The following is a 25,799-nucleotide window of genomic DNA, read 5'->3' as shown; positions in this document are numbered from 1 at the left end:
CTCCCAAAACTGTGAGCCTGGAGCTGTTGGACTCTCAGTCCTTGGAGTAGATTTACCCCTCCCCCCCAGGCCAGGCTGAGTTCTCAAGTGAAGTCCCCCCTGGGAAGGGAAGATTTGGGGATGTCCACAGGTGAGGGGGTCTGTGGCATGTGGCCCTAGGGTGATGGCTGAGGTTTTGGGTGTGTGTCTTTGTCTGTGAGAGGGCAGGGAAGGGGTGTGTTTGAGAGAATGGGTGGGAATCCTATATTTTCTCTGCAATTCCATTGCCCCCCCGGCCCAGGCCACAGGGAGGGGCTTCCCCCAAGTCATACTTTGTATGTTTTGCAGGAGGGAACAAGCTCTTTCCAAAGTGAGGCAGTGATTTCTGGGGAGGAGAGGTAGTCTGGACGAAGAAGCCATTTCAGGTCAGGGCACCTTTCTGTCCCCGTGTGCCCTGGGGCCAGCAATCCCAAGACCTTCCCTTCTCCTCCTGATCTCCATAATACCCAGGGCCAAACCTCAGGTTGGATCCGTGTGTCCTGGACAACCAAGGGACCATTCTAGGTCCTTGCTTTAGCTTTCCAGGCTAAACACAGCAGTAACCCAGGCCGGCCCTCAGTGAGGTCCCAAACCCCAGGCCCCGCAGCTCATGGGAAGACAAGCACCCAGGGGATGTTGTACCCTGAAGTTCTGGATCAGAGATCCCGAGAAGGGGCTGGACCGTGCTGAAGGAACACTCTGGGCTGCTGGGGTTCCCCCAGTCTCTTCTCTCTGAGCCCTCTGCAGGCAAGCAGTGATGCTGGGGAAGGCAGGACTTGGTACAGGTAGCCCCACTGGGAGTCCTTTGTTCATTTATTTATTTAACAAAGCTTTAGGTAGTGTTTGTGATGTGCCAGGCACTGGAGTCAGGGGCTTTTCTCCCCACATCATCCCGATCCCCTTTCCTGATCTCTCCGGGTCAGAAGACCCTGGGCTGCTCTCAGTTTGCCCAGGCCACTCGCTGTTGGGCCAGTGGAGGTAGGCCTGGTCAGGTCCAGCTGACCAGTCCTGACCCCACACCTGAAGCACCTGGTCCTCCTCTTGCTGTAGACTTGGGGGCCCTGAGCCTGGGTGGCTGATCCCTCTACTCCCCCATTCCCAATACCAGGTGCCCCCCCCCACCTTCTGCTGGCATTGACCCACGGGAGAGGATGTGACCAAGGAGAAGAGGTTGGGGGTGCTTCCGGCCAGACCTCTGGCAGCCCCTCCTGCAAATTCAAGGACAGCTGAGGCAGCCACCCTCAGCCCCGCTGCTCTGAAGACTGGGTGACCTTGGACAAGCATGTGGCATCTCCCAGAGAAAATGACAGAGAGTGAGCCACTCACTCTGCAGTATGTAGATCACAGTTGGGCCACGAGGAGCACCCAGGTGTATCCTCTCCCTCTCTGAAGGAGTTCATTTCCAATGGGTTCCCAGGAGCCCAGGGCCTTATCATATGACCCACAGGCAAGGGAGTGGAGTGAGAGGCCAAATCCAGAGATTTGAGTCACTGTGACTAGGGAAAACCATCAAAAGGCCAGAGGGGGACCGGAAGTAAGATCTCCCCTCCTCATTAACCTGCAGTGGCTCCCCACTGAGTCTGGAATAAAGCACAAGTCCAAACCCTTTGTGGCGTGCCCCTAACCCGTGCCTCTCAGCCGTCAGCTCGCTCCTCACTCACCATCTTCTACTTCTGGCTCCTCTCCTCTGTGTCCTCTGATTCCCTCCCTCCTTTGGGGCTGGTCCCTCAACCTGAGAAGCCCGGCCATAGGATGGCTCAGGAGCAGCCTTCTGCCTCCAACTTCCCTTTTGACCTGAAATGGCCTGACCCAGAGAGCAGAGCTGAGTTGGACTGGCTGATGGTTGGCTTGGAGACAGTAGCCCGTGTCCTCATGTGCTGGGAGACCTTGTCTCCACATCTAGACCCTGGGCTCCAGGACACGAAACCCCAGGTCTGTCTTGTCCACGCTGCGGTGGCTTGTCCATCCTAGAGGCCAGCGCATTGTACAGCACCTGTGTAAAATACAGCTTCTAGACGCGTTCTGGTGATCCAAATAGCGTTTTCTCGTGTTTGCGTTTGTTGCCAGTGTTGAAAACAACATACGATTTCACAGGCGAGTTCTGATTTTTGGATCTTCTTGAATCAGATGACGTGGCATCCCCAGGCCAAAGCCGAAGAATCACCTCCTTCTTTAAGGGCACTTGCCCTCCAGCCCACCCGGGGCCTCCCCTGGCCTGCTCACTCATTTACGTGACCTGCTGGCCCCTCCTGCAGGCATCTGGCTTTGCAAGCCCAGGGCGGAGGCCAGAAAATGTTTGCTCAGCGTGTGACCTCCGTCTGTATGTGTTTTGCACACGTGGGTGTTCCTTGCCTCCACCATGGCCAAGTTAGGACAGGCACAGAGCAGTATCCCTCCGGGGCTAAGTGGGGAAGTGAACCCGAATCCCTGTAGCCAGAACATCCCAGCCTGGCCCCACCTTTACTCTGGGCTCCGGCCTGTGACCTCTCATTGTGCTAGAAGGATTCAACTACCAAAACCTTTTTAATTGTCCTGCTTGCTCAGGAGCAGAAGTCCAAGGCCCTAGGCCCAGGCACTGCTGAGGACTCTTGAGGGAGGGCTGCTGTCTGGACCTCAGTTCACCCATGTGTCCAGAGAGGAATTGGACCTGAGGTTCTCTCTGCTATAAGCTTCCTCCTTGCTCTAACTTTCTAGGACTGAGTTCAAGGCGCTCTAAGTTTTGGTCAGGCAGGAGAGGTAGGGGCCTAGATGCAGGAGTCACTCAAAACTATTGACATTCCCTAAACATTAATGAAACCAACGGGTGTTGCCAAGTGGCTGGGCCGGGGGCCAGGGGCCAGCACTGGGCCCCAGCCACTGGGCATGGCCCTGGAAGGGAATGTGCCATCCTCCTGGATGAAGATCTATAGCAGCCCGAGGTCAAGGGACATAGCAGAGCACCATGCTTGAGATCCCAGGCTCTGGACTCTGCCAGGATTTCCCACTTAGCTGCCGTGTGACCTTGAGTAAGTTACTTATCCTTGATGTGCTTCAGTTTACTTCTTTGGAAAACAAAGATAATACCTACCTCAAGGTCATCCAGGGGAGTCAGTGAGCTAAAGCATGAAGAGGGCTTAGGAAAGGGTCTGGCACATAAAAAGTGCTCAATTAACTATTGGCTCTTATTAAAAGGGGCATTGGCAAGCAGGCCACTAAGCCTTGGTGGTAACGCCACCTCAGTTTCCCCATAGCCAGTCCGGGGAGACCACAGGGCTTCTGCTGTCCCCATGAAAGGGGAAGAGAGTGTTGGAGAGCCCGTACTGTGTGGTGCTTAAGAGCGTGAAGCATGACCCTGCTATGGGTGGGGTGGGGTGGGGTTCGAGCCTGAGAAGGCCCTTCCAGAACCTGGCGCTGTGGCTCTCGGGGTGGGATCCAGGGCAGCTTAGCCAGAGTTCTGTAGTTGAGGCCCTCCTTCCCACCTCTGCTTTCTAGGTGAGGCACCTGCCTGTGTCTGCTGAGTGAGTTCCCCAGGCGGCTGGGCATCAGGCCAGAGCCAGGAGCAGCATCTCCAAAGGATCCCGAGTCTTACCCAAACCACCCACTCCCTCCCCTGCTCCCCTCAGCCCCCTTTCTGGCCACAGGAAGCAACAGCAGTAGGCCTGAAGGGTCCAGTTAGAGCCCCTCCTCTCTCCCTGCCATAGTTGGGCTTCAGTCTGGAGAGAGAACAGGTCCAGATTCCCAGCTCAGCCCCCACTTGGGGAGCCGCAGAATATCAGAGTTGGGAGGAAGCAGTGGAACGTTTTTCAATGTCAAGTGCTCCCTGCCGGACACTGGGCACTGCTTTCTCATTTAGTGCTGAGAACAGCACTACATTAACCCAGAGGGAGGATTCTGACTGCCCACCGCTGTGAGCCACCAAAGTGAAACCGGCGTTGAACTGCCTGGGTTCGGATCCCACCTGTACCGGTCCCTAGCCATGTGACCTTGGACAGGGCAGTTGTCCTGTGCCTCAGTTTCTTCTGATGCAGTTATGGGGGTGATAAGAGCCCCTACCGTCTAGAGTTTTGGCGAGGACTGTTACAAGTAAAGCACTTCAGCAGTGCCTGCCACTTCAGTGTTTGCTCTGTCGCTTCTGCCACACCCTGCGGGGTATGCAAATGAGCTGGTCCGGGCGGGAGGAAGCCACGGCGATTCCCTGCTGCACCAGCTCTCCTCCCCTGCGACTCCAGCCACAGAATGTTCCAACTGCCTCTGGTTGTTGGGATGGCCCTGAGGGACCGGCGTGGAGGCTGGGCAGGACAGAGCCTCCTCATCCTCCTCCTGGTCAGGCCCCAGAGAGGCTGCACAAATCCCCACCCCAGCACCCCCAGCCCCCATCACAGCAGGAAGACTTCCCTCTCCCTAGCCAGGGCCCACTGCCCTGGAGGGAGATCTTCCCATCTGCCGGCCCCGACCCCAACTGTCTCCAGGAGGGGCAGCAAGGCCCCCAGTTAACATATTTTAGTGGCAAAAAGCACGACCTCTAGACCCTGCTGTGTGACTTTGGGCAAGGTGCTTAACCTCTCTGTGCCTCGGATCTCTCATCTACAAAAAGGGATGGTGCTAGTACCTGCCTTGTAAGGTCATTCTGAGGATTAAGTGAATGAATATTCGTAAAGTGATGTGAACGGCACTGAGTACCCCACTAAAGGTTTGTTGTTAATGTTAGTCCCACAAGCCCTGAGCAGAAAGGGAATGGGAGTGCCACTTTTACAGGTAAAAAAAAAAAAAAAAATGGAGACTCAGAGGTGAAGGTCTTTACTCGAGCTTCCATATCTAGGATTCAGAGAACATTCTGCCGACTTTTCCACCATTCACACACAGTTCACAGGGCAAAGCCGGCCAGAAGGACCCAACAGAACCTAACCTGGGCTCTGGCTGCAATTCTGGACATGTCACCCAGCTTTCCTGCTCCCACACCTCTGCTCACATGGGGCCGTGACAGGCGAGCCCTGCAATACAGAGGAATCTGCAGTGCAGGCCCACGGAACTTTTCCAGAAGCTTCTAAGGCTTCCCTCACCCCCTTCCTCCACAGCCACATGCCTAGGGCAGTGGTGGAATTGCTGTGGGGGGCTGGACTCCAAGTCTCTTAAGGGTAAGCTAGGTCAGGTTCGTGCTGTCTCTTCACCTCCCAGAGCCTGGCACACAGGTTGGCTTCAGGAAGGGTTTGCTCAGGTTGGGGGTTTGGTGTGCGTGTCACCGAGTGAAAGCCAGGTCCTTGCCGTGGCCTCCTCACTGTTTCCAGAGCCTCTGCCATGAAAGCTCTTCCACCACCATATCCACATGCCTGGAGCCTTCTCAGTGGGACCTTTCCTGACCACCCACCTGTCTATGATCTCACCCCTCATCCCTAACATTTCCTCACCTCTCCCTGCTTTGTTTTCCCCTCTAGGACTTCGTACTCTCTGACCTACATCTCTTAGCCACCTTCCTGATTGTCGGCCTCCAAACTAGGATGGAAGCTCCTTGAGGGCAGGTCCGTTTGTTTGGTTCATGAATGTATTCCAGATACAAGAACAGTGCCAAGCACGTAGCAGAGGCTCAACAAATATTTACTGAACGTTCTGGAGCCAGACAGATAGCTCTAAGCCACTTCTTAGCTGTGTGACACCAAGCATGTCAGCTAATCTTTCGTTCTCTGAGTTTCCGTTTCCTGAGCTTTAAGGGACATAATGGGAATAATAATAGCTTCTCCCAAGATTGTCATGAGGTTTAAACGAGTCTCTATATATACATAAAGAACTCCGTATTTTACGTGGTTCGTAAATGTTAGCTATTATTAATAACCTTTTAATCTGCATATTATCCCCATTTTACTGATGAGGAATGGAGGCACAGAGAGAGTAAGTGACCTACCCAGAGCTTCATGGCTAGAAATTACCCAGGAATGCCTGAATGTGGGCTCCTTCCTCCTTCTACCCCCTCTGTAGGGGCTCGGGAAGAGATGAGGGCTATAGCTAGGGAAGGGCTCATTTCTCCAGGGAGCCTCTGTCTCTCCAGTGGTCACCACCTGTCCACTGGTGGACACCCAGCCACCGCCCCTGGGCCAGTCAGCGAGTGGCAGGCCACCTCTGTGCTCTCAGCCCTCCACTCCTGTTGATCGGCCTGGGTGCCGGGCTGCCCGCCTCACCCAGGCAACAAGGCTCCTGCCTCCTCCCACACCCACAGGGGCTGCCATAGGCACTGGGCCCTCAGGCAGCTGGGGAGGGGTGAGGCCCGGGACTGCTACTTCCCCCACAGGGTCTGGCTGGGGAGGGCGAAAAGAGGCAGAGAGCCCGTTCCAGCTCTGGGCACCAGCTGCAGGCGAATAGCGTCACAGGCTATTAATAACCACCAAGGATGTGCCCCAGGGAAGGGGCAGACTGCGCCAGCTGGAGGGGAGGCTGAGGCAGAGCCTCGCAGCAAGGGGAACCCCAGGCTGCCCCTAGCGGGGAGGGCAGCGGCGAGAAGGTCGTTTGCAGTTTCTGCTGCTTGATCTTGGGAAGGCTTCAGCTCTTCCTCTCAGTCTTCCCACCTGGGAAATGTGGGACCTGGGTCAGATGGTCTCCAAAGTCCCTTCTGGCTCAAGCGCGTTCAGGGGGTGAGATTTAGCCGAGCCCAGACAGCCGCCATTTCCAGCGTAGAAAACCAAGGTGCAGTCAGGGTGCAGCCTTCCCCAAGATGGTACAGAGTCACGGCCAATCCACGACAGAACCATGGTCCCAGACCCCTCCGTCCAGCCAGTGCCGGCTTAATTCTTACAGAGGCCCACGTTAGACGGGCATTGTCAGCCCCCTTTTACTGATGGGCAAACTGAGGCTTCGGCAAGCGGCACAGCCTGCCCAAGGTCACACAGCAAGAAGGGGCGGAGCTGGAGTTGGCACCAGGAGGGGAAGCAAGGAAGTGATTGGAGAATATCCTTCTCTTCCTCCTTTTGAACAGAACAGGATGTTTGCTGGAGTCTCTGTGTTGCAGGACCAAGGGGAGGGAGAGGCCTTATCTGGAACCTCTTGAGGGCTCCCTGGGGCCCTGACACCCCCCGCCAGTGTTGCGTGTAAAAGTGTGCACGGGGTGACTGGGAGCTTTTTCAGAGGAGAGGGTACTGAGCCTTCAGTGACCCATGAAGAGATAAGAACCACTAAAGAGCTTATTTCATAGATTGGAAAACTGAAGAGAAGGGAAGGCAGGGGGCTGCCCAGAGCTCCCTGGGACCAGCAGCAGGGGTCCGTGCTCTGCCAAGCACCTCGCAGGCCTCTTTCTGGGGCCAAAGGGCCAGGCTCTGGGTCCCCCCACTCCCTGGCAGCAGATAGGATGACCCCCATGTGAACACATTTCTGCATTGGGGTAAACAAATGAGGGTCGAGGACCCCCTCTAGGGAAGGTGGCCAACAGCAGAGAGCCAGACTGGGGCACCTGCCTTGGGGACATAAAGAGGGCTCTGCTCAAGGTGGGGTGTCAAGGGGGCTCCCAAGGGCCCCCACCTTCCCGAGCATGGGAATCCAGGGCAACCAAGCCGGGCCACTCCTCCTCAGGCCCTTCTCAGGGGATCCCAACCCTGGGCTGTGGAACCTGGGTGGATGGGCATGATCTCTCCTTGCATTTTCCTTTGGCTTTGTCTGGACCACCAGCCATGCCTAGTTCCTTTTACTGCCTAGACCTAAAAGGATCATACCTAGTGAAAAGTTTCATTCCTGCCCTGCCTCTGTTCACTCAGTTCCCACTGCTGTCCCCAGAGATGTGTTCATGCATTCATGCATCCATTCATTCACCAAATACTGATGAAGGGCCTACGATGTGCAGGCACTGCGCTAACTGCTGGGGGATCCGGAGTGAACGAAACCAGCCCGACAACATCCCCGCCCTCCTAGCGCTGAAGTTCCAGTGGGGAAGAGAGGGTCACGAGAGATCTTGCCAGGCAGTAAATTATATAATACATTAGAGTGTTGCCCTCTACCGGGGGACACTAGAGCAGGATAAGGGGAGTGCGGTAGAGTAGCCCTAGTTGAGATGGTGTCAGTTGAGCAGAACTTGGAGGAAAGGAGCCATGTGGCCATCTAAGGGCAGAGAGAACAGCCCCCAGGCCGGGAGCTGGTGTGTTTGGGGAACAGCAAGGAGAGCAGCATGTCTGGAACAGGAGGAGGGAGGAGACAGGTCAAAGGGGTAAACTGAGGGTGCTTGTAAGGATTTTGGAATGAAATGGGAGTTGATGGTGGGTGTTGAGCTGGGGAACAATTGGATCCAAGTGGGCTGTGGTGGGTGGGGGCACCAGTTAGGAAGTTACTGCTGTACCCGAGGGACCAGGATGGCTCAGACCAGTGGGAGCGGGTGCTGAGGGAGGTCCAGTACGTTTATTAATGTCTGGTGTTGATTCCAGAGTTACTTTATGCAAATACACGCAAGTGAGAAACCTATCCGTATCCCCCCCAACCCCTGGTGCAAAGTAGCATACTAAACAAAGTGAGCCGGAGACGCAGAGAGGGCGAGGGAGCTGGTGACAGCTGCTTGCTCCACCAAGAAGCAGCTCTCTCCTACATGGCTGGGGAAGGGCCGGTGGCAGTGCCCTCTGGGGGACACCGAACATTCTACAGAAATCCCAAACCCATTCACCCTTCAACCTGGCCACCCATTTCTAGAACTGAGCGTATAGACTCATCTGCACCTTGCCAAATGACTTATGTACAAGGCAACTCGTAGTTTACAGTAGGAAAAAGTTGGACACGACCCAGTAGGGGTTTGGTTAAATAAATGGCAGTATATCCACTCATACCTTTCCAGCCCCCTGGGAGGGGGGCCTGGGTTCCAGTTCTGCAGAGGTCCCTCCATCCCCCTCCGGGCTGTCTCCCCTCCTCGCGCTTCCTCTAGCCTTGCACAGTGTCGTGCGGGGCCTGCCTGGGTGCTGTCCTCGCCTGTGGTGCTGAAGACAGTGGGGCCAGAGACCAAGAGCAGAGAAGAGATGAGCAGGGAAGTTCAGGGTTCAGTCCTTGTCTCTGCCCTTTACCAGCTGAGTGGCCTGGGGCAGGCTGCTTAACCCCTCTGGGCCTCAGCGTCCTTATCTGTAACACGGGGGTGCCATGAAGATGACACCCCCAATGTGAAGCATTGGCATATTGAGAAAATGAGTGATAGTTTGCACGATATCAATTTAGGAACAATGAAACAGAGTGGTTAGGTTTTTGGACACTGGAGTGGTAATGCCTGGGTTTGAATCCCAGCTCTGACATTTATTGGATTATCTTGATCAAGTGACATGACTGCTCTGGGCCTCAGTTTTCTCATCTGTAAGTTGGGGTGAATAACAGTCCCCGTGTCGTAGAGTGTTGTGAGGCTTAGATAAGTTAATTTCTCTGAGGCTCTTGGCACACCTCGGGGATCCTTAGTGTTAGCGGTTATGTCACTTTCCTCTCTCACTAGCCTCTCTGTCCCCTCCCCAGTGTCACTCCCAGCCACACACCTCCTCTGCTGTGCTGGGGCTGGGCTATGAGAGGGAGAGCACACCCCACCGTGCAGAGGCCCTGGCCTCTAGCCCAACCCTGCCACTGACTTTCTGTGATTTTGAGCAAATCACTGTTTTCTTCTGGCCATCGGTCTCTGCATCATTAAAATGGGGCTAATGGGGGCACCTGGGTGGCTCAGTCGTTAAGCGTCTGCCTTCGGCTCAGGTCATGATCCCAGGGTCCTGGGATCGAGCCCCGCATCGGGCTCCCTACTCTGCGGGAAGCTTACTTCTCCCTCTCCCACTCCCCCTGCTGCTTGTGTTCCCTCTCTCGCTGTCTCTCTCTCTCTCTCAAATAAATAAATAAAATCTTTAGAAAAAAAAAATGGGGCTAATGATACCTCACACAAGCCCCTGGGAAAATAACTATATGCCTACAGGGTCACGTTCAAGAAAGCGAAGACATGAAAAATTACAACTTGCTGAACACATAAAGAATTATTCACCTAGCATTTGTCACACCCTGGCTAAGTACTAGGGATACCAAGGTGATTAAGGCATGGAGCTTGCTGTCAAGGAGCTCTTGGGTTTCTTGCTGGATTGTCAATCCCCTTCAAAGCCCATTTGTGTGTCACCTCCACCAGGAAGCCACCCTGATCCCCACTGCCATGTCCTCCTTGGAAATGCTGGAGCACTGACATTGCCTTTCTGGCCTTCTATTTATCTGAGTCCTTATTTTGTCTGCCTTCCTAATTCATAGGTTCATATCTTCTACCTGATGCATTGCTCTAACCTATTCACCCCATGCCAGTGCCCAGGCCCGAGTAGATATACTTGTCCGGAATCTTTAGGTTGCAAGTAACATCAACTCAACTCAAAGTGGCTTAAGCCAAAAAAAGAAATGTATCAATGCATGAAACAAATGGTCAGGAGTATAACTGGCTTTAGTCATGCCTGGATCCAGGTGCCCAGAGTCATCAGAAATCCCTCCACCTTACAGCTCTGCTTTTTTCTCTGATGCTTCATTCTTGGGCAGGCTCTCCCCGCACGGTGGCAAAGCCGGCCCCCCGCAGCTCCAGACCTTGTCCTCCGGCTTTGCATCCCAAGAGTCAGGAGGCATCTCTTTCCTGATAGCTGCAGCCCAAGTCCTAGGTCTAGATCCCAATGGGTCACCTTTGGTCACAGGTTCATCTCTGAACCAGTCATAGTGATCTGGTGGATGGGATGGACCTGCTGGCCAGCCAGGCCTGGGTCCAGCCTGCCCCTAAAGCCTGGGTGGAGACATTCTACTGAACCGTGTGGCCTGAGAGAGGGGCCATTCCCTGAAGAAAGCAAAATTCATCTGAGAAGGAAAAAGCACCACAGGCTGACTCAAGAAGCCACTGAAAATGCCTGAGCAAGGCAAGGCGTGGGTCAGATGTGGTCTTAAGACATGGATAAGGAGGCCTCGGAGGGAGAAGCCTGGAGGTGGGAAAGGGGGATTGGGGGGTACCCGACGCTGGCTCAGCCATGTAGACTAGGGGCATGAGGCTCCAGCCCCTCCCTCTACAAAGAATCAAAGTGGAGCAGGCCCCCCGTCCCCACTCAGTACCTGAAATAATGCTTTTGTCTTATGGCTGCTTTTGTGACACAGCTTTTCATAATAAGACAGACCCAGAGCGGTGACCCACCGAGCCAGCAACAATCATATGTTCGATGGAATCCTTCCAGGTCAGGGCCTGGTTAAGGATACCCTTGGGGTTTGCATGGGCTAAGGGCACAGCATGGGTGCAGTGACCTGAGTGAAGGGACCTGGGCATGGGGACAGAGAATCTTAGAATCCCAGAGTGAGAGTAAGAAAGGCCTGGCTGATGTCTCTTGGTCCAACCTCAACCCCTGCTGCCGATTCCCCAACAGATGGGCATCCAGTTCTCTGCTTCTCTACCCCCAGTGATTGAGAACCCGTTTCCTCCCTGTTGTGACATGAGAACTGTCTCATTTTGAGTTGCTCTCTGCTTGGGTTTACCTTCAGGAGCCTCAGAGGACACTGTGCACAAGAGCATGGGACCTGAAGCCTGACAGCCTGAGTTCAAATCCAAATTAGTTAGCCCATCTGTATCCCTTTCTGTAAGATGGGGTGATCATAGTAGCACCTACCGCCCAGACTTGTGATTGTTAAGTAATTTAATCCATCATGGTTAGCCCAGCACCTGGCATATAGAAACACTCAATAAATATTTGCCAGTACTCTTGTTCTCCCATGAGACAGGATAAGAGCAGGCCCCCCCTCTCTTTACAGACTGGTCACCCTCCAGGCAGTTGGACATACAGAGGTTCAAATCCTAGCTCTTTGGCCTCCTTGCTACATAATCCTTGGATTAGACTAGTAGTGCTATAGCTGCTGTAACAAATAAGCCCCTATATCTCAGCAGCCTAACACAACGGACATTTACTTCGGCTTCCATAGAATGTCAAGTGGGCAACCTTCAACAGCAGGAGACTGCCCACAGCCAGGCACTCAGGCTGCTCCTAGCTCCACTGTCTTTTTTTTTTTTTTTAAGATTTATTTATTTCTTTATTTGAGAGAGAGAGAGAGAGCCCGAGCAGGGGGAGCAGGGGGAGCGGCGGGCAGAGGGAGAGGGAGAAGCAGGCTCCCCGCGGAGCAGGGAGCCCGATGAGGGACTCGATCCCAGGACCCTGGGATCATGACCTGAGCTGAAGGCACAGGCTTAACCGACTGAGCCACCCAGGCGCCCCTCCACTGTCTTTTAGGACCCAGGAGGCCTCTGTATCAGGCCTGCTTAAAGGAGAGAAAATAGAGACACCCCGCCCACTCTTAAGAGGCCCCGCCCAGCAGTGACTGCCATCATTTCTGCTCACATTCCATTGGAGAAACTGGTCACACCTGGCCACACCTGGCTGCCAGGCGGGCAGGAAATGTACTCCCCTGCTGACAACCGCCCTCCAGCAACAGCTCTGTATTATAAAAGAGGAAACCAGGGGCGCCTGGGTGGCTCATTGGTTAAGCATCTGCCTTCAGCTCTGGTCATGATCCCAGGGTCCTGGGATCAAGCCCCGCATCGGGCTCCTTGCTCAGCGGGAAGCCTGCTTCTCCCTCTCCCACTCCCCCTGCTTGTGTTCCCTCTCTCGCTGTGTCTGTCAAATAAATAAATAAAATCTAAAATAAAAAAATAAAAGAGGAAACCGAAAGTTTTTTTTTTTTAAGATTTTATTTATTTATTTGACAGAGAGAGAGAGACAGTGAGAGAGGGAACACAAGCAGGGGGAGTGGGAGAGGGAGAAGCAGGCTCCCCGCTGAGCAGGGATCCCAATGCTGGGCCCGATCCCAGGACCCCGGGATCATGACCAGAGCTGAAGGCAGACACTCAACGACTGAACCACCCAGGCGCCCCAGAAACCCAAAGTTTTGATGGACAGTTGGCTATCTTTACCAAAACCATGGTAAATCACCAACCTCCTGGGCCTCTGTGCTTCATCTATAAAATAGAAAGTATCACTTGATCGTGGCAATGGACATTTACTAAAATCCTTGAATTGTATGCCCCACTGTGGGTAAATTTTGTGGTGTGTACTAAGTTAAGCTGTTTGTTTAAAAAGCAGGAGACCTCTTGCCCTTCTTCTCAGGTACTTATGAGGACTCAGTGAGTGAAATTTTGCCAGGCTGGTACTGTGTGTGTGTGTGTGTGTGTGTGTGTGTGTGTGTGTGTGTGTGTGTGTGTGTGTGGTTGGGAAGGGCTGTTCCAAAGCAGGCCTGAGTTGGGTTATGCATTGGGTGTAGTTCTCATAAGAGAGGCGCCAGCTCAAACCACCTGCCAACAGGAAGTGGTAGGCAGTTCGGTCTTGCTTCTTGCTTGGGAAGCGCCCCCAGCGTGTGGCGGAAGACCCAGCCCACAGGGCCAGAGCCACAAGTGCTGCCGGGAAGGCCGGGTGACACCCCGCTGCCTTCAGCAACAGAGGGGAAACCAGGGGCCTCCCTTGGGGTCAGTGAGGACACACACTTGAGGCGCAAAGCATGTGGGGTCCCCCGGAACAGCACGGTCAGCTTGAGCGTGGATGGTAGTGTCAACCACACAGGATGGAGGGGGGGAGGGGAGCAGCCAGGGGCCTCCACCACCCGCTGCTGGAAAGTTCACAGCCACCCAAGTGCACGGCTGCTCCTTCAAGGGGAGGCAGGGGTGATGAAGGTAAAAGAGTTTGAGATCAAGTTCCCGCAGATGCCAGGCGTATATGCCCTCAAGCACTCGGGGAGGCAGGTGTGCCTTACTTCACTCTCTGGCCTCGAGTCCCCGCCTGAAAGAAGTTGCTCTGTCCTCACTGCTGTGGGGATTAAGTGAGTTAATACACGGGAAGCGCCTGACAGCCGGTCGGCTCTCCGCAGGAGCCGAGTGAATACATGGGCAGCTTTGGCTCAGGCTTTGTGCTCTCCTGGGCCTCAGTTTCCCCACTTGGATACCCAGGGATCCGGATGGGACACTCCCAACATTCTGACTCAGGAAAACAGTGGTTAAGAGCGCCAACTTTGGAACCAATCCCAACGTGAGCCGTCTGACCTTGGGCAAGCTGTCCGGGCTCTCTGCCTCATTCTCCTCCTCCGGAAAATGGGGGTCATGAGAACACCTACCCGCTGAATCGTGAAGATGAGCTCATCCTTAGAGCTGGGCCCTGTTTCAGTGTTAGCTGCTGCTGTCGTCATTGTTGTGATTCTCCCTGTCGTGAAGGTGTGGTCACCGAGGCCCAGACAAGTGACTCGCTCAAGGTCACCCGGCTAAAAAGTGGCGCACGGCAGGATCAAGGGCAAGCCTGCTGAGCCCCGAGGTCCGTGCTGTTTCTGTCGCTCCCCACTGTGCCTCTTAAGTCACATGCGTGGTAACTGGGTCAGAGGCGGTGTGTACCTGGGCCATGACACAGCGACAGGGACGGCTATGTGGATTAATTCCTTGTCTCCTGCTGACGCCTTGCAGAGAACAGGCCGGAAGGGAGAGAGAGGTTGTGAAGGAGGGAGGGGTCAATAGTGGAGACCCCCAAAACTGGGCCCTAGGAACCAAAGGAAGGGATGAGGGCAAGTTGAATCAGATGTAGCCCCTCCCCCCGGGGATCTCTTGGCCTGTTGATGGGGACAGACAGGGGACAGAGTTGAGACCACCCCAAGACATTTCAACAGGAACCCTCAGAGAGAGACACACAGACCCTGTGTGAATCCTGGGGCTCAGCGGAGGCAGGAATTGGCACCTGGGGCAGCAGGGAAGGCTTCCTAGAGAAATGGGACCTGAGGATTGTGGATGGGGCAGGGGGAGGTCAAGGCAGGCAGCAGGACCGGCAGAGGAGACGAGAGAGAGGCAGTGCAGGGTGGTGGTCACAGCGCGGGCTGAACCTGGAGTGCAGGGGGCAAATGTGGGACCCAGACCCACCCCGCTGTGGCTGGGCCCCTGACCCAGGCCGGTGCCTACACAGCGCAACCCTGAGGCCAAAGCAGCAGGGGACGAGCCATGCACCCAACAGCCCCTGCGTGAGGGAGGAGGGGAGAGAGGGAAGAAGAGCTTCTAGCAACTTGCAGCTGCCAGTCAGTCTCCCAGAGGATGCAGAGACAGCCCAAAATGACTAGCAGGGCCACAGCCCGAAGTGGGAGCGTCGCACACGTGTGTGTGCATGGACGTGCACGCCCATGGCCTGCCCCGCGTAGCAGCCCTGGGGGAGGCCACACACGGCAGGAGAAGTAGGTCAGCCGAGCAGCCCAGCAGTCTCTCACTGGCAGGCAAAGAGGGCGTGTACTCCTCGGAACCCCCGGGGGAGAGGCCCGCACTCTCCCCAGAACGCGATGTCCATCTCCCTGCTGCATCAAAGCAGATGGCCTGCGTTTCCTCGCTCCGAATTCTCAGCCTCCCCCCCCTCCGGGTAGTGTGTGGGCATTTGACAGAGGTTGGGACGGGTGACCCCTTGCAGCGCTGAAAGCAAGGAAGGACCATCGTGGGGAGAGGCCGCCCACTTTAGCCTAGTTGTGGCTTCAGTAAGAGCGACCCAGTGCTGTCCGGCCAGAGCTGGGATGGCATAGAGACTTGGTGACAGGTGCCACGGCCCAGCTGGGTGGCCGAGGTAGGGGAGCAGGACCCCGTCTCTGTGGGCCTGGCACCATCCCTCCCCCTGGGGGGGTCTAGGAAATGAGCTAGTCCAGGCTACAGACGGGCCCCTCTGAGGGCATCCGACAGACTGAAGGAATTAGGAAAAGCAAGGCAGTGGCTGTGGGGGGGGAAGGTTCTATAGAACAGGGCTTACTCATGAATGGAGGGGAAGGGGGCTGAGAGGGGGAGCAGGATCCTGAGGCAGCAGAAGGGGCAGAAGCCAAATCGGAGGAGGGGAGGAGGGGAGGAGGGCCCCCTGCTCCCCCAGCCAGCCGGAGGACGTGCAGATGGAGCTCCGTTTGGGGCTGGGTGGGAGGCCAGGAAGTTCCCTCCTGATGTTCCTCCTCTTTGTGTGAAGTGGGAGGCTGGGTCGTGCCAAGAGGGAAGGGGAAGGCAGAGGAGGAGAAGAGGGTTTGGGCCTGGAAGGGGAGCTGCTGGGCCAGGGTGAGCATGCAGGGCTCCCGGAGAGCCCACCCCTGCTCATAGCCTCCGCGGGCCCGGCTAGAGGGAACACAGACCCACCACTGAATGAGCACAGGCACCTGGCCCTTACAGAGTGCTTACTGTGTACCGAGCACCAAGCACTCCACGGCTAAGTCCTTTAATAAGTCACAAGCCCGTAGGGAGAAGGCACTATTCTATCCTTTTTATGGATGGAAAACTAAGGCAAGGGAAGGTGAAGGTACTTGCCCAAGGCCATCCAGCTAGCAGGTGACAGAGCTGGACCCAAAGCCAGGCCGGCCGGCTCCAAGTCTGCTTTCTCTCCCAGAGCCCTGGGCTGTCTTGCAGGGGTGGGGGCTGGGGGAGCACAGGCTGAGTCACCTGGGATTGGAGGTAGGAGGGAGTGAGGTGAGGGCAGAGGAGGTGCGCCAGGAGGCAGGCTCCTGGGGCTCGGCTTCCAGAGGATTCAGTGCTGGCCTCTCCTGCCGATACACACACAGACAGGAGCACACCTGCTCTGGAAGCCCGGCTCCCCGGCCCAACCCCCTCCCGCTTGACAGACAAGAAATGCAGGCCCCAGATGGGCATTCGCTGTCACCCAGCCCCGGACTCTCCCTGCTGCAGCTCTCTGCCCCCCAACACCATCTGGGGACAGACTCAGTACCTCTGATGGGTGCGTGCAGTTTGTGTGGATTCCAAAGGGGTCAGTCAGGCTGTGAATGGGGAGGGTTGGGGCTTTGCGGGACGGGCGCCCTGCCTTGTGTCCGGGGTGGGGGGGGCCCTGGGACTGCACCTGTAGCTGTGTGGCCCTGAGCGGGGGGGTGTTGTCTGTGGAGGGGCAGGGTGGAAGGCCACGGTGGGTGTGGCCATATCTGCACCATCCTGCCAAGAGTTTTGTCTGACGCTACTTGGGTGAGGAATTTGGTACTGTGATCCCTGCCCTCAGACCTCACCTTCCCCACCCCCTGCCTTCCATTCTCAAAAGCCTAGATCACCTTTTATGAGCATATATAATGCATGTATTCACTATTTATTGTCCATCGCCCCCCCCCCCCCCGGAACATAAGTCCCATGAGGATGGGATTCTTTTTTTTTATATGTAAAAGATTTTATTTATTCATTTGAGAGAGAGAGAGCACAGGGTGGGGAGGGGCAGAGGGAGAGGGAGAAGCAGACTCCCTGCTGAGCAGGGAGCCCAACGAGGGGCTCGATCCCAGGACCCTGAGATCATGACCTGAGCCAAAGGCAGACGCTTAACCGACTGAGCCACCCAGGCGTCCTGAGAGTGGGATTCTTATCTGTTTAGTGTTGTGTCCTCACGGCTGTGAACAGCAAGCCCCTGGTGAACAGCAGGTGTGGATCAATATCTATGAATAGGAGCCCCCGTGTGAACTTGGTATATGGAGTGTCTCTGTGTGACGTAAACACGTGTGCCTTGTCTGACGCAGCATCTGAATGACAGCCTGAGACAGATAGGCCAGTGGCACCCAAGTGGGGACTGCGGGTGTCTGCTGGGAGTGCTGGCTCAGGCCTGGCCCTGAAGCTTTGGGGAACGGGGATGCAGCAAAGATGCTTGTCGCCCCCTTGTGGTCATCTTGAGCCCGGCATCCCGGGACCCTAGGTACTGGGGAAGGAGGAGGTGGGTGGACAAGGGGGCCCTGGCTTGACGTCACATTTCATGCCATATCCCCCATAACAGGGAGAAGATGAGCGTGGGCTGCCCAGAGCCCGAGCCACCCCGCTCCCTGCCCTGCTGTGGGCCGGGGACTGCCCCTGGGCTGGGTGCAGGGGTGCCCCTCCTCACTGAAGACATGCAGGCGCTGACGCTCCGCACCCTGGCCGCCAATGATGTCACCAAGCACTACGAACTCGTCCGGGAGCTAGGCAAGGGCACCTACGGGAAGGTCGACCTCGTGGCCTACAAGGGCACAGGTGAGCCTCTGCAGGGCGGCCGGTTTTGAAGGCAGGGGTGGGGACTTGTCTGGGGCTCTCAGGTGCTCTCTTCGGGAGCCAAGAGGTCAGCAGGGAGACAGAGTTCCTGGTCCAGGTGGAGAGATGCAGCCTGAGCGGCCCAGGGAGACCTGAGAGGGGGTACAGGGCCCAGGCTGGAGGGTGGGCTGCTTGGGGATAGCTGAGGGGCTGACCCTGGGACATCTGGAGCTCAGGAGAGAACTCAGGGCTGACCCTACGGAAGTGGACAGGGCTGAGGGTGTGTCCTTGGAAACAGGGCACCATGCTTAAGGAGAGGTGGGAGATGCCCCTGGGAGGTCAGTATGGCCATCTCCGTTTCTCAGATGAAGACACTGAGACCCAGAGATCCAGTCCCTCAGCTAAGGTCATGCAGCTAGAGAGGGTTCGAGCCAGGACGAGACCCCACTAATCAGCTCCAGAATCTTCTCGCTTAACCAGGAGCACGATGCCTTCCGCACAGCATAGGCTCACAGCGGCGCCCGCTCAGCCAGTCAGGGACAGGGACTGCATGAGCTCCCACAGCTGCACACAGCTGGGGCAGGGGGCTCCGTGCCAGCTGACAGCTGCAGGAGGAACCACTCGCTCTCTGTGTGACCTTGGGCAAGTGGCTTAACCTCTCTGTGCCCAGGTTCCTCCTCTGTAAAATAGGGTAGCAACTCGGGCTGGCCCCCCTCCTAGGGTCATTAGGAGAAGCAGGTTGTGAATGGGGAGTGCCGAGGGGAGGGCCTGTGATGTGTAAGTGCTCTGTGGACACGTGTGCGTCCCCCGGGGGGGGTACAGACGGCCACCCAAGCACAAAGTCGGGGACAATAGGCCTTGCGGCCCCTCACCTCTCAGTGCCTAATTCCTTCTTATCCACCCATTCAACACACATTCGTTGAGCAGCTGCGATGCACCGCACTCTTGTAGGCGCTGGGATACAACAGTGAGCGAGACAAAGATTCCTGTGCTCAGGGGGCTACATCCTAGCGGGGGACGGGGGCGGGGGGAGAGCCACCAGATGAAATCAGTATGTTGTACGTCAGGCAGAGAGGGAGAGCGTGGAGGAAGGAGCGGGCCGTCCTCACCGAGGGCTGCAGGCGGGTGCAGGAGACCCAGGCTGACCCCTGAGTCGCTGCACGGCCTCTGGCAAGTCCTTTCCCCTCGCCGGGCCTCAGTTTCCTACCAGTAGGATGAGGACAGACCCCCGCGGCCTCGCGGCCGGGACAGGCAGGCCTGGGGATGTCGGGTGCAGGAGCGCTGGGTCGGGGGCCTTCACCACTGCGGCTGCTGCCCCGTCAGGCACGAAAATGGCGCTGAAGTTTGTGAACAAGAGCAAGACCAAGCTGAAGAACTTCCTGCGGGAGGTGAGCATCACCAACAGCCTCTCCTCCAGCCCCTTCATCATCAAGGTCTTTGACGTGGTTTTTGAGACGGAGGACTGCTACGTGTTCGCCCAAGAGTATGCGCCTGCAGGGGACCTGTTCGACATCATTCCCCCTCAGGTACTTGGTGTGGTGGCACAGGGACGGGGAGGGTCCTCCGGCCCCAGGACAGACGGAGCCAGCAGCTACACGGGAACAGTGGGGACCCGAGAGGGGAGATGAGGCAGCAGGGCCACCAGGGGCTTCCCAGAGGAGGTGCTCTGGAGTGGGGGGAGAGTGCCCGGAGGACTCCAGGCTCCCGGCTCTGTGTTTGGGGGGTTGGGGGAGTCTGCGCCGGCGCCCAGGGGGCGAGTGGCAAGGCCTCTCAGAGCCTTGGGTCCCTATAAGGGAAGTGACGCAATGGCTGCCGCCAGCAGGTGGTGAGACGGTGCGGGAGAGCGCGCTCAGGGCAGTGCCGGGGAGGAGGGTGCGGGGCGAAAACTAGCGGGCCAGGGAGGGAGCAGGCGTACCCCCCTCCCCGTGGGATGGGGGGAGGCAGCAGGGAGGGCCACGGCCAGAGGGGACTGGCAGCAGTGGGGACTGAGAGGCGGGAGGGGTGGCGGGGCGGGGACCGCCGTGGGGGGGGGGAAGGCGGCCATCCCTGAGCGCGACTCCCCCCTCCCCCTCCCCCCCCCCCCCGGGCCGGCAGGTGGGGCTCCCCGAGGACACGGTGAAGCGCTGCGTGCAGCAGCTGGGCCTGGCGCTGGACTTCATGCACGGGCGGCAGCTGGTGCACCGCGACATCAAGCCCGAGAACGTGCTGCTGTTCGACCGCGAGTGCCGCCGCGTGAAGCTGGCCGACTTCGGCATGACGCGCCGCGTGGGCTGCCGCGTGAAGCGGGTCAGCGGCACCATCCCGTACACGGCGCCCGAGGTGTGCCAGGCGGGCCGCGCCGACGGCTTCGCGGTGGACACGGGCGTGGACGTGTGGGCCTTCGGCGTGCTCATCTTCTGCGTGCTCACCGGCAACTTCCCGTGGGAGGCGGCGTCGGGCGCGGACGCCTTCTTCGAGGAGTTCGTGCGCTGGCAGCGGGGCCGCCTGCCGGGGCTGCCGTCGCAGTGGCGCCGCTTCACCGAGCCCGCGCTGCGCATGTTCCAGCGCTTGCTGGCCCTGGAGCCCGAGCGCCGCGGGCCGGCCAAGGAGGTCTTCCGCTTCCTCAAGCACGAGCTCACGTCCGAGCTGCGGCGCCGGCCCTCGCACCGCGCGCGCAAGCCCGCCGGGGACCGGCCGCCCGCCGCCGGGCCGCTGCGCCTCGAGGCGCCCGCGCCGCTCAAGCGGACGGTGCTGACCGAGAGCGGCAGCGGCTCCCGGCCCGCGCCCCCCGCCGTCGGGCCCGCGCCCGCGCCCGCGCCGGTGCCCGTGCCCGTGCCGGTGCCCGAGGCCGGCCTGGCGCCCCCGGGGCCCCCCGGCAGGACCGACGGCCGCCCGGACAAGAGCAAAGGGCAGGTGGTGCTGGCCACGGCCATCGAGATCTGCGTCTGAGCCGCCCCCGCCGTGCTCGCACCAGGCCGGGCCCGCGCCGAGCCGGGGGGATGGGGAGGGTGAGAATCCGACCGCCCCCCCCCCCCCCCGACCCCGACCCCCGTGGCGGCGGGGTGGGGGGAGTAGCGCTAGGCTGGGCGGGGCGGCGGGCCCGGGCGCCCGGTCCGCGGCGGGCTGCGGAAATAGCCACCGAAAGACCTCTTGCCCCGCCTGTGGGGCGGGGGCTTGGCTCACAGGAGCCGAGCCCCGCAGACCCGAGGATTCAGAGGCACCCCTGACACCCGGAGCGAGGGAGCTTGCGGGCAGACTCCCCTCCCCAAAACACACACACACACCTCCCCTAACCCTGGGACCCTGACTAGTTGCTCCTAGCCCTTTGCACCCCCTGGCCGATCATCCCGCAGCCCCACCCCTGGTCCTTCCTCCTGGCCGCCCCCTCCGCACCCTCCCCGCACCCGGACACAGAAGGGGACGGAAGTGTTGGGGCAGAGAAGGGGCTACTTAGGGCCCTCGGATGCTGGCTAGGGGGAGGGCGACGAGCTGAGGGCAGGGGTGTTGCTCAGCTGCGCCCTGCCCCTTTCCTGGGAAGCTATACGGGAGAGGCAAGCCCTCTGCAAAATGTAGCAAATGTCTGGATGTGGCAAAAGTGTGTGTGTGTGTGTGTGTGTGTGTGTGCGCGCGCGTGCGCGCGCCCGATGTGGCAAAAGTGTGTGTGTGTGTGTGTGAGCGTGCCCGATGTGGCAAAAGTGTGTGTGTGTGTGTGTGTGTGCCCACGCAGCTACAAGCCCGAAGAATCTAGTAACCCCCACAACCCATTCCCCCGAGATGAGGACACTGAGCCCGGAAAGAGGGCAGCTTGCCCCCGAGCTGCAGGGACCCTGAGAGGTGGAGCTCTAGAAGCCCTCCCCCGCCTCCCCATGAATCGTCCTGAAAACTCGCCAAGGGAAGGGCTGCCAGGGTGGCGGCCCGGCATCCCCAGGGCGACAGGTGTGAGTGCAGAGCCCAGGGCCGGCCCAGCTCCCCCCAGCTGGCCGCACCTTCCCCAACCCGGGAACCTCAGATCCCCTCGATCCTGGCTCCCCGAGCCCAGACACAGAGGTGATCTGTGCCAGGAATTTCCCTGGGTTTCTGCTGGGGACCGGCATGTCAGCTCCGGGCTGCCCCCATCCCCACGTCTCCCAGCTTCCTGGTACTGGAGTGGGCCGCTGTGGGTGTGAGGATGCTGTGGAAAAGGGTGGGGGTCCATGGAAACGCGAGGGGGGTGAGTGCGTGAATAGGTGTGTGTGCAGCGTGAGTGTGAGTCGAGTGCCCGCGTTTGCGTGTAGTCTCGTGTGTCCAGCGATGGCATCCAGACGCCTCTGAAACTCCGCCCGGCCCCCGGGTCCTCCCCAGGCAGTTGCCAGCGGGTGTCCAGGCCCGTGCTTCACCACGCGCCCCTCAGGGAATCTGGCCGGGAGGCACTACAGGTGGGTTCAGGCCCCGAGGCAGCAAAACAGGAACCCAACCTCACCCAGTGTTCCCTCGTGACCCCTGCCCTCGCTGTGGAGGCCCGGGACCCCGCAATAACCTCGACATGGGTGAGGCCGCTCCTTCTGCCTGGCAGGGGCCCCTCGGCCATCCCGGGCCACACCTGCCAGGGTCCTACCGGGGCTCCAGGCCGTTGGAGGGGGCTCTCCGAGGAGCCCGGCTGAGCAGAGAGGGCCCAACCACCCTCTGGCCCGGAGCCCCCACCTCTCTCCGCTCATCCCTCATTCCCACCGCGCAAAAGGGCTATAGGTCCCCCTGCCCTGCCTGGGTCCAGTTTACAAACAGCGTGCGGTTTGCCCCAGGGCCCGGCCCCGCCCCCCTCGGTGTGCCCGCCCCTCCCGAGCCCACCTCTGCCCTGGGCCCTGGGGCCCTCCACACGCCAGGTAAGTAGCAATCCCTCCTCCCACCAAGGGCCACGTTTCAGAGAAGGGCCCCCCATCACTGCCCCCGGCCCACCTGGAGCCCATCCGGGCCACCTCTCTCTCCCAGCCGCGACTTCTCCTTTTGCCTTAGGCCTCTCGACATCCTGTCTCTCCTGCAATAACACGGACGCAAGATTCCAAGTAGATGTCCCTCGCCGTGCGCCCTCTCTCTCTCTTTCTCTGTTAAGATCCTATTTGGGAGTTTCTCCCTCGTCGTAGTATCTAGAATGTTAGAGCTGGAAAGGGGACTGTAGTTCTGTAGCCCAGTGCCTGTGTTCAGAGGCACAGGGAGGGGCAGCGACCGCCCGACACCTGAGCGGAACCGGGCCAGGCCCGCTCCGTCGCCGTCGGGGCCCTGCCGCTGCTGTCACCGCCACCTCTGCTACTTGGGCTGGGACCCTTTGCCCCTTAGGAGAGGTGTTGGTCACTGATGTTTACCTCAGTTTATGTCACTGTCAAAGAAACAAATAGCAAAAAATTAATCACACCGTAGACACGAAGACTTAGAAGACAACACACAAAAAATCTTCCTCTTTCGATTCTTCTGTGAAGCTGTGTGTATGTGTGTGTGTGTGTGTGTGTGTGTCTCTCTCTCTCTCTCTCTCTCTCTGTCCCACCCTGGGCAGGCCGGGTCATCCCCGATCTCTGTCCCAGCCCCTGTGCCCCCACACTGCCCCTGTCCTTCGGTGCTTCCCAGAGGCCCCTCTGAGCTGGCCTGTGGGGTGTGGGGAGCCCCCTGGGCGGGAGGCAGGGCCACAGGTTATCTAGAGGGCCTCCCATCAGGCCCACTGAGAGAGCCCCAAGGCTGCCAATACTCCCTGAGCCTGTGCCGTGGCCGGTGGGACAGTCGTGGTGACTAGCATCAGCGTCCAAGCCTGGCTCAGGGCCTGGGCAGAACCCCAGTTCCCGAGCCCCAGCCCCTCATGTCTTGCCACCGCCCCCCCCACCATGTGTTTGTAAATACTCTGGCATCCTTTGGCCCTGAGAAGGTTTTTAAATGTGTTATTTACTTCTCTAATCATGACAATTGCTATAAAATAAAGTCTAGAAAAATTACCACTGAGTGGCTGTCTTGTCTCAGAATACCGGCAGAGTAGGGAGTGGGGCACACAATTATTCTTGAGCTGAAAGCTTGACAGATGTTCTAAAGTAGGGTCTGCGGAGTCTGAGAGCAGTAACTTCAGACCTAGAGGAGGCTTGAAGGCCACAGGAACAAGGACCAGGTTCTGGGAGGGAAGGGGCAGCGACTCGTCCCTGGCCCGATGTCCAGGTTCAGCTTGGAGCCCTCAGACTGGGCAGAAAATAGAAGCCAAAGCCCAGAGGAACAGAGTAGGCTGATTTCCCCAGTCGTCACCCAGCAAATATTTACCGAGCACATTCTGTGTCCCACCCGGGATGCAGCAGTGAGCAGGCCAGATGGCGTCCCTGTCCTCAGGCAGCCAGCAATGGAATGATGGAGACAGACATAACCCACATTTAAGGCTGGCTGCTGGGAAAGTACGTAACTGGGAAGCTCATCAAGTTTGGGGGTGTCAGGAGCTCACCAAAGACAGAAAACCAGAGGATTCGGAGTTCTCTGGGCAGCGGGGCATGGCTGGGTGGGAAGAAGCTGAATGGGCAGAGTTAAAGACAAAATGGAGTGCTGAAGGTCGGGGGGCTGGGGTGGGCTGTAAGGAGTTTCATGATTCCACATTCATTCAGCAAGAATTTATTACCGTCTCATAGATAAGACCTTTCCTTCTGTTCCAGACCCTTCGATAGCTCCTTATGCCACCCAATCAAGGCTGAAGTCCTTAGGGTGGCCTCCAAGGTCCCACACCATCCCCCCTCCCCTCCCCCCCTCCCCCCCCCCCCCCCGCCCCTAGGACCACCCAGCATGCTCTCCCCTCAGGACCTGTACCTTTGCCTGGAACTCTCCCAAATCTCCCGCCTCCCTCCTGTCCTTCAGGTCCCTGCTCAAATATCAAGTGATCAGAGAAAACTTCCTGGAGCAGAAGTCCCTTACCCTGAGCGCTCATCACCAGTCCTGATACCATGCTTGTCCTCCATCTCTGTCCGCTAGCACGGAAGTTCCGAAAGAACAGTCAGTGTTTGGCAAACTGCTATCCCCTCAACACCCCCAATGCCTAGGAGAGGGCCTGGCACAGGACAGAAACTCCCTAACGATCTGTCAGCTTAATGAATGAATGCCCAATACTATTTTAGGCGGCGAGGATACAGCAATAAACAAGACAAACAATCCCTAACCCCTGCAGCTTACTTGCCGAAGAGGAAAATAGACATTAATTCGATTACATAATTATCCATGAAATGCGGGTGGGGGTCAAAAAATAGGAAAAAAAAAATAAGAAAAGAGAAAAACAAATCCGCCCAAACTAGATCAGAAGGGAAAGGACTCGTCCCCAAGAATTTTATCTAGGATACGTTAAAGAAAAACTGTCATTTCAAACCATCTTCCACTTCTCTTCAATGATAAGACTGGACACCCAGGGGCTTCACAGAACACTTTAATGGATTATTAAGGGGTGGAGGGGAAATCCACAAATGCAAACAGTATCTCTGGTTCCCCGCCTTGGTGTACAAATATCACCTTGGAACGGCCAGTGTGTCAGATAATGCCAGGACTTGCCACTAGGGGGCCTTGGTTTTCCACCGCTGTTGCTCTTGTCTGCCGCTTAGCATCACTGCGTAACTGCCCTGTCGCCACGCTCGGTCAGGCCCCAGGGACTTGACCAGAAGGGTTTCCAGCCCCTCCCACACAGTATATCAGAGCCAAAGCAACCCCTGCAACCCTTGGGTCCTTCCATTTAGCCTGGGTCACCTGCCCTTGCTCGTGGGTAGTGCCTTCTCAAGGGCACTTGGTGTCTTCTCCTGCCCATAGTCTTCAGGTTAGACTTAGTCTGTCAAAGAGATTCCAGTAACAGTGAACTTCAGAAGGGAAGGGATTGTATTCTTTGTATTCTCCCTTTTTTCCCAACATGCTCCTT

The 25,799-nt window shown here is 57.6% G+C and overlaps 1 protein-coding gene across 3 annotated transcripts in view; it reads left to right on the top strand.

The window, feature by feature from the left end:
* SBK1 (SH3 domain binding kinase 1) overlaps positions 1 to 23,868 on the top strand; it is a 49,176-nt gene extending 25,308 nt beyond the window's left edge. For all 3 annotated transcript variants that reach the window (XM_036066404.2, XM_078074655.1, XM_078074656.1), the window contains exons 2-4: positions 17,706 to 17,938; positions 19,259 to 19,461; positions 20,030 to 23,868. In XM_036066404.2, coding sequence (XP_035922297.2) covers positions 17,706 to 17,938; positions 19,259 to 19,461; positions 20,030 to 20,863 — 1,270 coding nt within the window. In that variant the 3' untranslated portion in view covers positions 20,864 to 23,868. The remainder of the gene's footprint in view (positions 1 to 17,705; positions 17,939 to 19,258; positions 19,462 to 20,029) is intronic.
* The last annotated feature ends 1,931 nt before the right edge of the window (positions 23,869 to 25,799 follow it).

This window comes from Halichoerus grypus, chromosome 6, assembly GCF_964656455.1.
Source record: "Halichoerus grypus chromosome 6, mHalGry1.hap1.1, whole genome shotgun sequence".
In the NCBI taxonomy this organism is placed as follows: domain Eukaryota; kingdom Metazoa; phylum Chordata; class Mammalia; order Carnivora; family Phocidae; genus Halichoerus; species Halichoerus grypus.
Note: the sequence above shows the minus strand (reverse complement) of the source record. Positions and strands in the feature narration are given on the sequence as shown.